This window comes from Phyllostomus hastatus, unplaced genomic scaffold (genome assembly GCF_019186645.2).
Source record: "Phyllostomus hastatus isolate PE091 unplaced genomic scaffold, TTU_PhHast_1.1 phas_contig_17, whole genome shotgun sequence".
Classification (NCBI taxonomy): domain Eukaryota; kingdom Metazoa; phylum Chordata; class Mammalia; order Chiroptera; family Phyllostomidae; genus Phyllostomus; species Phyllostomus hastatus.
Window position 1 is genome coordinate 13,232,006 of NW_025333664.1, and position 15,858 is coordinate 13,247,863.

Here is a 15,858-nt window from a genome sequence, read left to right on the forward strand (position 1 = left end):
AGTGAACTTGCTCAGAACCCTGGCCTCTCAATGCTCAGCCCAGTGTCCTTGACAATATGGAGAACACAGGTGTCTGTTAGTCTTCATTAAATGGATCACGGGTTTTCTGCTCTTGAAGAATCCCATTTCCAGGCACTGGACCACAGAGCCAGCAATGAAGAAGAAGGAGGGTCTTACAGTGCCAACCTGTGGGGTCGGTGAAGGAGATTTGATGACTTGCAAGGACTCTCCCAATCCCCACCCATCACAGTTGGGAATTCTTCACCCCTTTCACCCTCATCCAGGGCCTCTGTTCATTGACCGGTTTTATGAGTGACAAGATCTTGCTTCGCTGTGATTCATTTTCCCCAGCTCAGCATCCCAAGGAGGCACAGGGCTTCCCTTCTGCCACGGCTTCTTGGCTTTGAGTCATTTTCCTTCTACAGCTATAAAGCTGGGCTCTCGTGGATAAGTGAGAGAAAGCCCAGAAGTGGCCCTGAGTGGGGATCTTTGGCCATATCCTACCTGAGAGGGGAAATATGAGGCCCTGAGGACATGTCCCCACTTTGCAGATAGAAAGACTGTATCTTCTGGTGCCAGACAAATGGGATGATATTTGCAATTGACCAGATAACTCAAGAGGGAAGAAAACCATTGTTGCCTACTCAGACGGATGTTTGAGAGCCTGAATTATTCAGCAGTTTTTCTCTATCTGCAAATTTAACAGTTATTGTCAGTCTAAGTCTGCCAAATAAAAGCATACTCGCTTACTTTCCTCACTTACAAAATATGAAGTTTAACAAAGGGAATATTATGGACTTATTTGAGTTCTTGTTCAGAAGCCAGGAGCTAGAAGGGATATCAGAAGGAGATTACAGGCATTGCTTTTTTTTAATTCTTATTCATCTGAATACCTAAATGAACCTCTAACTTATAAAATAGATAAAACAATGATCTCTGGATTTGGCAGAGATCAAAGTGGAAGACCTGCAGCCCTCCCCCATTACAGTGAGAGTGTTCTGCGGAACCCCTGGGTTCCTGGAAACACAGTTTGGAAAACACTGATCTAGCTCAACTCACCTGAGGATCAGATGAGGGAATGAAGGCACAGAGAGTTCATTCAAGTTGTAGTCTCTTCAGACTAAAGACTGGAATTTCTCTCTGTTAGTGCTGTGCTTTTTCATGGAGTTTGAATTCTGCTCTGGTTATCTACTGATGTGTAAGCAACTACTCCCTGAAATTTAATGGCTTAAGAAATAAGCTGCGGACTGGCTGGATAGCTCTTTGTCTGCATGCAGCCTCAGGGCCTTTCTCTGTAGCCTCTCCACATGGTCTCTCCAGCATGACAACTTTGGGATGCTTAGACTTCATACAGGGACGCCCAGGGTTCCAAGTGAGAGTTGCAAAGACCCAGACAGAGCTGCAAGACTTCTTCTTGATCTATTCTAAAAAGTCCCAAAAGGTAACTGCCATTCCATTCTGTTGGCCAGATGGGGCCAGCCCTGGTTCAGCACGGGAGGACCCTACGCATAGGCATGGCTACTGGCAAGAGTGGATCACTGGGGGCCATCGAGGATGCTGGCTACATGATCCCCTTGCCCTGGCATTGCCTACTAAATAGAGACTGATGTAACAGAGAAGACAGAAGTCATTATGGTTTTTCTTAGATCATAGGAGCACTGTCATGTGGATGAGTGACAGACTATCTCTGGAAGGCCACAGATATTTGACCCAAGACCAAAAAGTCATAATTAATGATGCTAGTTTGAGTTGACCCTAAGAAAGAACCTTCAAACAGCTAACACAGTCAGCATGAGATGTGGCTTCCTCTGCGTGACTAGTGAGTTTCTCCATCATAGGAGAGGTCTCTCACTTTTTCTCCCAATGAAAGTACCTGATTCTCAGCAAAGATGACTTAGTAGAGAAATACACATCTCCTTGAGCTTAGGGATGCTGAAATACTATGTGCATTTCTAACAATCAAGATTTCATATAAATCTAATTCTTGTTTATTTGTCTTTTCTTTTTCCCCCTTTTTGGACATTTCCTTCATCTGACTGCCCATCAATATATAGAAGAAATGCTTATTCCTACTCCTATTACTTGTAAGTATCGACCCGGGGTTAACTTTGCTTCGTGCCCTGTAAGGGGACCTGTGGCATGCATTTCCTGCACCAACCAAGTGTCTGTTGGTTTCTCATACTCACTCCCGTCTGAGTTATCTGTAGCCCCAGCTTTTATTTTGTGTAGATGTCCTCCATTTGAAAATACACTCTCATTGTTCGTGTCCATTATGTTTCTGCCACCTTAGATTTTCCCCCCTATTTTTGGAGATGTGAAAGGCTGTTTCTCCTCTGTCATTATAATTTCTAGTTAGAAATTCTCCATATTCCAGCAAGAGGTCAACCAAATCCTCCTGCAAGACTTATACACATAAAACAGAACCTCAGATCTCAGCAACTACAGAGTCCATATGTGTCTACTTGGGGGATGGGTAGCCATAGGGGCTTAAAGGTTAGAAAGAGATCCATTGACTGTTTCCACTATTTTAGGAAGTCTATGGGGCATCATGACTTTATCTAGAAACAGCTTCACAGGTGGCATCCAGGGTCTTTGCTTTGGGCTAGAAGTATCTCCGTTTGGTGTTAGCATTAGTGATCTCATACCATCGATGCATTTTGCTGGCTAATTGCCTGTCAGCTTTTTATTGCACTTTCTAAATAAAGATGATGCTTTTTCTCATAATTAAACCAGACATTTTCAAAACAGAGTAAAGGAGAACAACTCCATAAATAGACCCTTGGTAATGTAAAGTAAGAAAACCACTGAATCAGTCTCATATTCTTAATATACATTTTCCACACTTTAAAACTGAGGTCCAAAAAGGCATATGAAATCACACATTTAGTCTTCAAGAGTGTGGGGTTAAAATTCAGAATGTCTGGCTCCTGGTAAAGTGTAATATATTTCCCATCATCCCATGTTGTCCTCCACCCCTGGAAACCCAGCCTTGTGAGAGAGGCCACATCTGGCAGTGATCACCTGCTGAAGCCTTCACAGATGCAGACAGAGCTAGCCAAAGCTTCTTCCATCCCCTCTGATCAGTTCTTAGTCCACAGGTCAATAGGCCCAAGCAAGGAGCAGATAACATTTGGATACCACTACTCCTGTGTTATATAGAAATCAATGGAACCCCACCACCAACACTGGAAGTACCAGAGAACTTGCTTCATTTGCTCTTTCATTCATTTGACCACTAGGCATTGAACATGCACATTCTGTTCCAGACACTGGTTGGAGAGATGACCAGGACTTTGAGCCTCACCCTAAAGGTGCTTGAGCCTACCTGAGAGACCAGCACAAAATCTAATACTTGAAATGTTGGTTGAGAGGGGTCTATATGGGCTGTTAGTATAAGTGCACTTAACTGGGTGACTCCATTTTTAATAGGGAAGAGGATAGTTATCAGTGTTTTTAGAGACAGGCCTTGCCAGTTCTGAAGAAATAAGAATTCCCAGCAGAGGGAACAGCATCTGCAAAGGAAAAGAGGCATGAAACCATATGGGACGTTGTTGCTGTGGTGCAACGAGAATGAGCTTCAGGAATCATGCAACTCTGAGTTCATATCCATCTCTATCACTCACCAGTTGTGCAACCTTGAGCAAATTTTCTGAACTCTTTGAGCATCTTTTCTCTTAGTTCTGAAGTAAGGTCAATAGGCCTACCTCACAGTTACCTTGAAGAGGAAATGAGGTGACATAGTGAAGTGCTTATGACAAAGTTTCCAACATGAAATGCTACTTCTCTTTCTTTCCTCTTCCAGAAACTATGAGGGGTAGCACACTCACATTGGCCCCTGGGAGCCCCTTGGTCTTCTAGGGCTTTTCATGGCCTTGGCATTCCAGAGTTGATGTGGGCATGCAGTGACCCATCACCGCCTCTGGGCACCTCACCCCTTCAGTCTCTCAGCCAGTGCACATAGAATACCTTTGGGTGGCCACTTTATATCATGCATTGATTGTGCTGGGCACCCAGACAACTTCAAAGGTGAACAGTGTGGGAGTGTAGGAGACAGATACACAGGTCCTTGTAGTTCAAGGTACATGCATAACCAAAGGCCTTTCCATTGCTGCAGACTTGAAGTCATAGATCCTAGAATGGGAAACTCATGCCAGCCCAAGAACTGGCTGTGGTTAAATATCCAAAAGAAGGGAAGACCTGGCAAAGCAGACCGAGAAGCAGAAGGAGAGATCTAAGAACCACAAGGAGAGAGCCGTTGCTGGGGAGAAACGGACACTGGCAGAGTTGCTGTAGATAGACAGGCTTGGAGGGCATGGGCATGGCCCTGACCTTGGCCATCAGTAGTCTCTTGCAAAGGTCATGGGGTCAGGTTGGGAAAGGAAGCCAACCCGTCTGGGGCCCATGAAGAAGAATACTTATTTTTAACCATTAGGCCCTAAAGCAGTGGAAAAACAAGAGATTAGCCACTGGAAGGGTCAGACAGTCCTGGGCACCTGTGTAGGTAAAGTCGAGGAGCCTGTGCAGAAGATGCTGGCAGCAGAGTGGCTATAGAAGGGACAGTCTGAAGGCACAGTGTTTGGGGACAGGGAGCAGCCTTGGAGTGGAAGAGCAACAGGTCTTGTGAGACCATAAGATTGAGAGATGCATGGAGACAGAGAAGAGGGAATGATGACCTCCATGAGCCCCAAACTCAAAACCCCACTCCGTCAAGTCTCAGGTATACACCTTGAGTGGGTGCTTCAGTCTCTCTCTGCTCAGAGTGTGGGCCATGGACCAGCAAAGTTAACATCACCTCGGGGCTACTAGGAGCACCTGGGATCCCTGCTCGGACTTCCTGAGTCAGAACCTGCATGGTAGCAAGATCCCCAGTAACTCACATGCACGTTCAAGTTTGAGAAGCACTTACATAACCAGAGCCTCAGTTGTCTCATCTAGAAAATAAAAAATAATGATAATACTCTTCTCCCAGCGGTCAGGAGTCCACCTGGTCCCCCTGTAAATCCCAAAGTCGTCCATGAAAGAGGAAGCCTCAAACACACTTTGGTTGAATAAGTTTGTTCATAAAACCTGTGTTTATTCATTCAACAAATATCTGTGGGGTGCCCACTTATGTGCCAGGCACTGGCCAAGGTTCCAGGATATAAGAGCAAAACAAACAAAAAATCCCTGCCCACATGGAGCTTTATAGTGGAGTTGGCAGAAAATAAAAAAGATATATGAGGAAAGTAAGTAATATAGGTGTTATGTGATAGTCCAGAGAGCTAAGGGAAAAATAGATAAATCAGAGAAAAAAGATATAAAGTGTGGGTGGGGGAGAAGCCGGGGAAATATTTTTTCAAACAAAAAGACCCTCACAGGTCCCCCCTCTTGAAAGATCTCATACACAAGACCAGAAGACCCCAAACTTTTTATGCAAGTAAACATTTTTTGGCTTCGCAGGCTCAAACTATCTCCATTGCACCTACTCCACTCTGACACTATAATACAAAGTGGCCATAAACAATATGTAAATGAATTAGCATGGATTTATTCCAGTAAAATTTATGTTTAAAAATCAATGGGCCACATTTGTGCTGAGGGCCATAGTTTGCCAATCTCTGCCCTAGACTTTGAGATACAGAGACAGGGTGAAGTTCAAGATTTATCCTGTCTCACTGAGCTCCACTGTGAGAGCTGCACCTTGCGTTTGCCATGCAGATGAAGAGGTAAACGAAGCATAGCTGAACCAGCCCAGAAAGGGGCAGAAATTGAAAAGAATTCCCTGTTGGGAGCTACCGTGTGCCAGGGTCATGTAATACCGACAAGCCCTTTAAAATACATGCTGCTATGTTGAATTTATTTAGATGTTAAAACTGAGGTCTGAGGACTCGTCTACATCCCAGAGCCAGGTTGTGGCAGGGCTAGGGGTGGAACCCAGGACCACATACCCATAAGTCATATGCATCCTTTTCACCAACCCCTGTTCTTCAAGGGGTGGGGGCCTCCAGCCTGGACCACGTGTTTGGAGAGCCCCTAGGCAGGCTGTGGGAGAGCCAGGGTTCAAATGCAAGTGTGTCTGCCTGTAGAGCTTCAGTTCTGTGTGCATGGACATCAGTACCTCGGTATGCGCGAGAAGAGGTAGCTACTCCTGGCTAGCAGGGAGGGCCTGGGGCAAGTGTACCTTTGCTTTCCTCGGGATTTGCCACGTGGTCAGAATTGGAAACATGAGGAAGCCAGATCAGGGGTAGCCGAGGGGTTAGTGTGAGGGGGTGACAGAAAGAGTTCTAATGAACAGGATAAAAAGAGCTACAGTCAGAAGGATCTGAGGACCCAGGGACACAGAAGAATCTAGAATGGGACCCTTCACTGTCCAGTACACACACAAGAAAGTGAGAACAAGGTGGGTTTTGGCGTCAGACTACATCGCAATTCCAGATCAGCCTCTTCTGTCAACCTTGGAATAATCATGACCTTGAACAATCATGGGACCACTCTGAGCCTCAGTTTCTTCATCTGCAAAACAGCGACGGCAAGAGTGACTTTCCAGCACTTCTGTGAGGGGTGATGAGAGACTGTGTATGCAGGGTGGCCGATACAAAGTAGGCGTTTTATAAATAGCAGCTGTTATTCCTCACATTCCAAGCTGACAGAAATGCTTCTCTAGAATTTTTTTTTTTTTGCCTTTTTGTAGCAAAGCAGACCCAACAACTTCAGTGTCTGCTTTTTAAGAGGATATTAAGAGCTGATGCGTATTCATGGGTTAATTTACTTCAAGGTGTGTGATGGACACAATAATTGTTTCGAACAGAGACATTTTAGTACAGTAGTTCTTGTAAAAGCACTAAGATGTTTACCAACCCTCCTGGCAGAGAGAGAGCATGTGGCTGTCTCGCTTAGCCTTGGACAAAGGCCTTGTGCCCGTGCACAGGGACAGTGATCGGGGCTGGTCCCATCTGCAGGCGCTCTACAGCTCTCGAGCTTTTCCCGTATTCTTCCTGCCTCTCCCCATTTCAACACAGCCACATCTAACATCTGTTCTTCAAGGTCCAGGTCAAACACTGGCTCCTCAAGAAGTCTTCCCTGATTCTTTCCCCCTGAAACAGCCATTTCTCCAAATTCTCGCTGCAGTTACTTTGTTATCGGAGGTGGGAGCAAATATATCTAAAGAATATGTCTTACCCATCTTGGGGGGGGGGTGTTCCCCATGGTGCCCCTAATATACACAGTGAACTCCTGGTACACGTGTGTGGATGAATGAAAGAACAAGATGAAATTAAAAGACATAACAGCTTCAGGCAATAGGGAGGTGACCTGCTCTTAAAAAGAAAACGTAGCAAAAATTTCGGATCACTCCACTTGCACCTTTCTTACAGACGTGACTTTCAGGAAACCTTTGCTCTTTTTCAGCGTCTGTGACCTGGACAAGCCATTCAATTTCTTCTGAGTCTCAGGTTCCTAGTATGGGAAGTAGAGATGAAAATGCATAGCTCATAGAGATCTTGCAAGGATTCAATGAGATAATGTTTGGAAAACGTCGAGGACATAGTAGGTTCTCAACCAAAGTCAGGAACTAGAAACTGCCTCCTTTTCTCCTGTGCACACACCTCTGCACAGCCTGGGCTGTTGCAGGTCAAATATCATTACCTCGATGCATGTAAAGAGGAATTTAAAATGATTATATCAAGAGCTACTCAAAAAGCATTTTATGTAATTTATCAGTCACTTCAAATAAAAATGAAGAAAAAAATAGAAATAAAAGGAAGCCATTTAAAAATGATAAGTATCAATTACGGAAAGCTCAGAGCAAACGCACTGACAGGTGGAAACCTGAAGCGTTACCGTGAAGGCGAGTCGGGGACGCCTGTCACGCTGGTGCTGCTCACCAAGCGGAAGATCTCAGTGAGAAATCCGATTCCTGGGCCCACCCCTTGGGGCTGCGGCCTGGGGATCTGCATTTTGTCCACATCTCAGATCATTATTTTGCACGCTGACATCCTCACGTTCCCCTGATATAACTATCCCTTCCTCAATGTTGAGCCTCTGCTCCTGCGGTGCCGTCTTTCTGGTACACCTGTCCAACTTACATGCCTGGAAAATCCCAGTGTCTTTAAAAAGGGGAAACGGTTATTCTCCTATTCAGGCGGCCACCCCCACCTCCCACAGATGATATCCATAGTCCTGGGTCACGTTTCTGTTGTTGCCTTTGTCTTTCATTCATTCACCCATTGACTGATTCATTCATGAGCCATGCTTGGCTTACACCGCCCTCAGTGTGTTTGCACGCCTATCTCCTCGTCAACGAAGACTGTGTATTCCTCATCTTTCATTTCCCAATGCCTAGCTCGGTGCCCAGAACGAATCAGGCATCGTAAGATTGTATTGATCACATGAATGTGTACACACACAGATGGGTGTGCCTGTGAGCTTGGCTGTCCCCTCCTTTTTGTTTTCTCTCCCATGGAGTGATATTATTCCATTTTCTATTCTATTCTATTGTATTCTTCCAGTTAGTTTGTACCCCTTTTTATTTACCTTGGCATAGAGTGATGGCAGGACTTTCAGGTCACCTATTTGGTCATTTTAAATTGGTTTCGGGTTTCAAAGTGTCGTACTCTTGCGTCACAATTATAAATGTGTGAAATTAATGGCTGCGGCTGCACAGGACCGATATAAAGGCACGGGGCACATCATGTATGCGGATAGATTTGGATGGGGTGGTGACTGGATGGGTGCTTTACTGTTCACTCTGTCAAATTCGGGCCTGAACGCATCAGTCATGAATACCAAGCAGAGCAAACCTGTAAGTCAGAATCTGTCCCCTTAACCGGGGAAGATGCAAAGGAGTGTTTCCCTTCCAAAGGTGGCCAAAGCGGTTTATACTTCCCTTAAGCTTAAACTGTAAGTGTTGACACCAACCAGGTATTAGGGAGGGCTTGAGGCTGAGGAAGGGCTGTCTGTGATTCTAAATGCTCTGATTCTGCAAACGCGTTGGAACTTCGTGAAGAAGGTGTGAGAGAGAGCGCGGGGGAGCCTCTGTTGACAGAGCGGGGTGGCCGCTGAAACGTGTTTGGAAAGAGAAGTCCGTGTGGAGGACACTGTGAGGTGCTGCTACTCAGACCCCCTTCAAGAATAAAGCTCACTCCCTGCCACCCCACCCCCCCACCCCCGTTGCCAGAATTGTCACTGGCAGACAAGTCTTGGCCAACAGCCCCCTTCTGGACTACTCGTCCTTCAGAGCTGCCTCCCTCAAGGTCATCCATTTAATCAGTCGACACATAGGTGGAAAAGTCACCCCAGCTTCACTACTTCCCGTGGGGTTGGCTCAAGTCACCACCGCAACTGCTTCACCATTTAGCTTCCCTTCCTGCCACTCTTTTCCCTTCCCTTCCCTTCCCTCCTCTCCCCTCCCACTCCTTCCCCCTCCCATCCCCTTTTCTCCCTTCCACAGATGCTGACCCCAGAAGTCCCCCTAACTGGTCTCCCACATGTCAATCTTTGTCTCAGCGTCTAATTCTCAGGGAACACGCCTGTGACATTGCCTTTGACTTTTCTTCAGTTTGGCCTGGAGGCACGTAGATCTGAGCTGTGGTTTGCCCCTCCCCTGACCATGCATGCCTCGTTTGCCTGTGGACACTGTGTATACCAACTAGTTGGAGTCACCGCTTTCTTGCCCGCAGGTGATACTCTAAAAAGTCCTCCCTTGGGCAGCCATTCACTCACAGGCATTTGTTTCTCACCTGTGCCTGTGCTGGGCACAAAGGCTGTGCACACCTTCATGCAGAGCTCCTGCTGGGGGAGCTCACGTAGCAAGAGCTTTTTGCTGAGCCAGCCGGAGGAAAGAACCAGGTTTCCAAGTGCCCGGCCATGGTGTCCCTTAGCAATGTGTCATCAGGGCAGGGATGGATTTAATTCTAAAAGCACCTGCCTTCAGCAAGTATCCCCTGTTGGGAATGACTGTTGCAGCTAGGACTGTGGCAAAGAGAGGATTCTGACATACACAAACGGGAAAACACCTAAGTGCTCAGCACAGTGCTTTTAATGGAAGGAAGTGCTTTAGTTAAGCTCCGCAATGATGATGATGATAACGATTACATCTTGTTTGTGTATGCTGCTTTATCTCTTCCAGAGTGATTTCCCACCTATTGCCTGGTTGTCTGGTTGGGCTTGGAGGTACTTAGCAAGGTATTATTACACAGATGAGTGTGGCGGGAAGGAGCCCTGGGTATTCTGGCCCCATGGTTTTAGTTCAGTCACTTAATTCCATCTTGGTGTCAGTTTCTCATATGTAAAATAGGGGTAATTACACTGCGTTTCAGAACAACTGTGACATTTCGATGGGATAGCCTTTCATTCATAAGTGCTTCCTGAGCAATTTCTTTGTGCTACATACGGAGCAAGGTGCTAAGTATTTAGGAAGAAATATCCTTCTCTCAAGGAGCTCACGGCTGAAAAGGTAACTTGGAAGTGTTAACAGAGAATTCTAAAGTAATGTTATAAATATGCAAAAGAGGAGCAGTGACGACCTACTACAGGGAGGAAGTCGCTGGTTCTGTGTCGAGGAAGGACCCCATGGCTAACGGTCCTGAGAGGTGCCTGGTGTAGGGCCAATGCAAGTGCTTCCCTAAAGAAATGACATACTCACCCCCTTTTCTTTCTGGCTTCACTATCTTAAAATACACACACACACACATACACACTCACACACGCACACTTCCAAGGGAAGGAGAAAGTCTCATTCCCATTTGTACTGCCTAATAGTTATGACTCCTGAGCCTTCTGGGTTTCCATGTCCAATCTGTAAAATGAGAATGATAGCGATCCACTCATGGGCTTATCAAAAGAAGTTAAATAATATAATGCGTGTGCCAGGGGAAATTGTTGTCATTCATTCAACCGTAGAGCTGAGCGAGAACTTAGCAGTGGTTTTGGGTGTGTCCGGGAGGTGAGGCGATAGAGGTTGTGCCTACCAAACTGAGTGACAAGGAAGAAGCTGTCAAATAATGAAGTAAAACAATGGAGATGGTGGTTCGACTTTGCAGACCAGTAGACAGCAAAGAAAGGTGGTGGTTGAAGGTCAAAGGGCTACCATGGTTATTTCTAAATGTACAGGGTAGGGGACAAGCTTGTCTTTTGTAATGTGGCTGCCAAAAGTCACCTTAAAAGAGGCATGATCCTCAGAACACACAAGGGGCCACCGTGTTCTGCCTGGGCCCAGTGGAAATCATGCCTCCTTCCTGGGAACAGTGCTCAGAGGAGCTGCTGTACGTCTGCAGGGGGCAGCCAGGGAAAGAGGGAACCACAAGCTGCAGCCTGAAAAGAAAGACTGCAGGATGGATTGCACTGGCCTAAGTGATTGATGCCCAGGCATGCCACCGCTCCCCAGGTCATTCTAATCAGAAATGCTTATCGAGAATCACCCATCTGGGACAGCTTGAGGCCAGGGGTCACGGAAGATTAGCTCCTGGCCTTGGTCTGGCCATGAAACCCTCAGTTAAGAATTTGGTCTCCTGAGATCATCAAACAGATATGGCTTAGTTATGATAATGGAACCCGAGTGTGGAGGGCAGTGTCCGTAGAAGATAGAATGCTATTGGACGGCACATTTTCCTTCCTTTAAATATTGAGGTCGACAACTCCTTTGCTACTCATAAATGTGTAGAGACCAGGTAACAGTGAGCAAAAATGCCCAGGCTCATTTTTAAGTAGTAGCTAATCTCTTACAGCAGCCACGCCCCATCATGGGGTTGGCGCGCAGTGAGGACTGGAGACCCCTCAGCCGCCATCCATCTCCTGAGAAACAGCTGTTCGTAAGCGTCCTGGTTATGGATGGGCCCTCGAGGAGCCTGGCACTTCCGTTTATGAAGTCTCCTTTCAAGCAGAATAAAAGAACACTGGCCGAGCTGCTTCCTGGAGCACGTTTTCATTCCAGGGGCTTTGAACCGCTGTGCGGCACATCCTAAGAGGGTGGACATTGGTGTGTATGTTTCAGCCACCCACGTGAAGTTGGAGAATGGAAAGATGAGTGTGGTCATTTCTCTGTTTGCCGTAGGAGACTTGATATTTGTTAGGAGTAAAAATACGGCGTCATTAATGTTATAAACCATATTGAGCCTCGAGATTAAGGAAGGTTTAGGGTTTTTTCTGAAAAATGAGTATTTTAAATTTATTGTTGACACTGTTACAGATGTGCCCATTCCCCCTTCCTTTTATCCACCTCTGCCCATCCCCCCACTCCCCCTTCCCTCAAGCAGCATTGCGACAATGCACTTTTTTGGAAATGGAAAAAAGCCAAGTAATGTGTATTTTACCTTATTTTTCTTTCTCATGTCATTTATAATTTGGACATCTACCACCAAGGAGACAACTTCTGATGAAAAAAATCTAAGCTCAAATATGGCTGATGAGGGGTTTTATACTATGCATTTGTCTTTGCTTTATTCAGCAACACTACCCTGAAAATGTGGGATCTGAGGTTTTTCCAGGGGATCCGTGGATAATTCAAAGCAGATGCCTCCATTCTCTTACCACGCAGGGTTTTTTAGCCTTCTAGGCTGGGTGCAATTTGCTCAGTAAATTGTAGTTCAGTAATCTCACCTCCCACTCCTTAATGGTATTAAACTGTGCTTTTACCTTGGCTCTGAATGGTGGGGAAAACAGTGCTTAGTACCTAGAAGCAGTGGAGTAAACAAAAGTGTAGACAGCCTCATTCGGGTTTGAATCCTGGACTCTGCCACTTTCTCACCTGACCTCTCTGAGCTCCTGCTTCCTCTGGGAAGAAGGGATGGGCCTACCAGATTTGGAGGGCCGCTGCAGGGTTTGCCAGGGTCACATAAGACAACGTAATGCATGTCTGGCCTCTGGCTCTATGTCTGATGAATGCAGTAGGTGCTCTGGACACCATAGTTATTGTTATTGTGCTTTAAGTTGAACAGTACTATGTATACTTGTGTTTTTCGGCTTACCAGGTACTTTCATATAGATATCTTATGAAACCTGAAAGTTACTCCAACGAGGGAGTATTTTAAATGGAAGGAAGTAAAGGCTCATCAGACTGAACAGGGGCACAGGCTGTATGAAGAAAGAGACCCAGGGCGCAGGGAGTTGCCAGTTACCAGGGCTCTGTTCTTATCGAGAATGGGGATGTGGGTGTGATAAGGATGCTGAAGGAGGCGACTTTATGTGGCGGCAAAACTGATAACAATTGCACCCTCGGAGACCAGGTGGACCATGAAATGAATAAGGTTCAAGTTTGGTCCCTACCGGAAAGTTTGAACCCAATTATAATAGGGGAGAGAAAAAAAATCTGTACCAACTACTTTATTCCTTTAAATAGACTCAGTGCACAATTAGGACAAGAATCAAACAAGAACAAAGATAATTCATCTTCCTACAATTTTATGAAATTGTATCATCTTTGTTGGAGAAAGAAAAACAAAGATTAAAGGGAGGATGGAGTTGGGGTTGTTTTGTAAACAGGCCTCTTGAGTCGGACTTTTAATTTTCTAAAGTTAACTTTTGTCCTGTAAGGTGTTTTTGTTTGCATTGTCTTAGGAAGAGCATTGTGCCATAGAGATGGTGTCCCTCCAGTTCAGCCATAGCCGATATAAATGGCCACTAAAATGCACCCAGGTGATTATGATGTTTAACACGACCAGAGGTGTCAGCTTTCACTTTCTGGACAGTTGAGATTTGGTGCCTTGGTCCCCCTCCCTTTTCAAAATAAATGTGCAATGGCATTTTCAAACCAGCTTGTTGATACCTGCAAGAAACCCTGCTGGGCTTTGACTGGGCTTGCACCGAATCGGTAGATCCATGTGGTGAGAATCAATGACTTAACCTTGTGTTCCCTGGCCTCAGAGTGTGGCGTATGTCTCTTCTTTGCATGAGTCTGCCTTGATTTCTTTCAGCAGCTTGTAGTTTCCTGCATGCAGGTCCTACCCATGTTTGGGTGGATTTAGACACGAATACTTTTTTTTTTCATGCTATTGTAAATGGTACTTTTTAAATAGATTCTGATTGTTTTAATATATAGAAATGACACTGATTTCTCTATATTAAAAATAAATATACATGAAACCAAAAAGAAATAACTAATAACGCAAGAAAAAAGAGGCCTCTGATGGAGGAAAAGGGCCGTTGCATGACAAATGGATTAGGTTAACTCACCCAGGCCAGGTGGTTAGCAAAGTACCCGATTTGAGTTCACAATATTAATCCCGTACCTGGCCTTCTTGTATTTTGCAGAGCTGTAAAAGCCAGGCTCTACTGCACGAGTGGAGGTTATGGAACTTAGAACTGTGTGATAGTAAAAATGCTAAGACTTGGTTTTAGGCAAGCCTAGGTTTGGATGTTAGCTCTACGCTAGCTGTGTGGTTCTGAGCATGTCTCTCACCCTCTCTAGTCTTCAGTTTCCTGCACTGTCCAGGGGGGTTATACATGATACATGATAAGGTCGTAACTTGACCACATCCCAGTGCCTGGCACCTAGCAACCTAGCAAACGCTCATTGAGCATTAGCTATTCTTGTTGTTACCTTTGTTGTTAAGTGACAAGGAGGATGGCTCAAGGGAAGCATAAAGAAGGACTTTATAGCAATGCTTGTCTTACAATAGAACAAGATGAATGTGAGGTAGTGAGCCTCCCATCACAGGAGAATGGGCCACCCTGATCTAGAATGCCATAGGGGGAGTCGGGCTGCCCTGAGAGTTGCCCCTTGCATTTAGGTACTATAATTTCCTCCCATGCATTAGAAGCAAGTGGCAGCCATCCCAGGTCTCCCCAGTCACCTAAGACACTTGACCTACAGATGCAGGGAGCTTGAAGCAGTAGACGGAAATGGTATCCAAGAAAAAACAAACGCAGACCTGACTCATCTTTCCATCAGCTGCAGTTTATGATTGCACATTAAATGCAATTGCTCTCTTCAGGAGGCTGGTGTTGAGACCCGTCATCTCTCGCCCAGTGCCATCCATTCTCGCTTCCCCCAAGAGTGCCGACAGGCCAGCCGCCTTCCTAGTGTACACTAATTAATTTATCTCATGCTTGTGATTTTACGGCGCTTAAGTGCTGGAGCATTTCTGTTTATTCTTCTGCCTGCAAAGCACCTCACGTAGCATAAAGACCATGAATCTCCATTGCAGACGCCGTCTGTCTTGGGCTCGGGAACAGCCCGCCGGCTGCCTGTTGTCTCGCTGGCACGGCCTCTTCCAGCCAAAGTAACACATCCATTAATTTATCCTTAATGACATTTTGACATCCCAATCAGTTTATCAGATGTTCCTTACGCACGACTTCTCCCTCACGGCGGGGCCAGGGTGCCAGGCCACTCTTCATGCATAATGCATGAGACCAGGGCTCCGCTCAGTGCCCTCTGACAGACAGACACATCTGCTAGTCACAGACCATGAGTTCCTAACAGCCCTGCTCCCCAATGATCCACACCGATGCCTTCAGAGACGCTGTCTTCTGTGCTTCCGGCTCGCTGCGCTTGGGGGGAGCTGGTCAGTGCAAGGGGAGACGTCCTAGTTCAGAAACATACACGCATCATGTTACTTGGGGGTAAAGTAAGAGTGTATTAAAGCCCTGCCACGTGCAAAGGATTTAAAAAGGCTTTATTTCCACTAATTCAGGTAGAAGAAGGACCTAGGGCAAACCTTGAATTTCATTACTCTGCTACTATTTAAAAATAATGATCACAAAGACATTCTGATAACAATGGATCTCAAAGAAGAAAGGAAAATTATCTTTAATACCTTCAATCTAATGCATCAGCACAGACATACTTTCTCATAGTGGTAATCACATTTTAAACACAGCTTTTATTTGCTCGTCTTTTTTTAACTTAATGTAATCCAGTTAGCATTTTTCCACGTTGTTACA

The 15,858-nt window shown here is 45.6% G+C and overlaps 1 protein-coding gene across 1 annotated transcript in view; it reads left to right on the plus strand.

The window, feature by feature from the left end:
- The window catches only part of PTPRT (protein tyrosine phosphatase receptor type T), a 668,348-nt gene that overhangs the window by 536,206 nt on the left and 116,284 nt on the right, over positions 1 to 15,858 (plus strand). Inside the window, exon 15 of the mRNA XM_045832856.1 lies at positions 2,055 to 2,084. Coding sequence (XP_045688812.1) covers positions 2,055 to 2,084 — 30 coding nt within the window. The remainder of the gene's footprint in view (positions 1 to 2,054; positions 2,085 to 15,858) is intronic.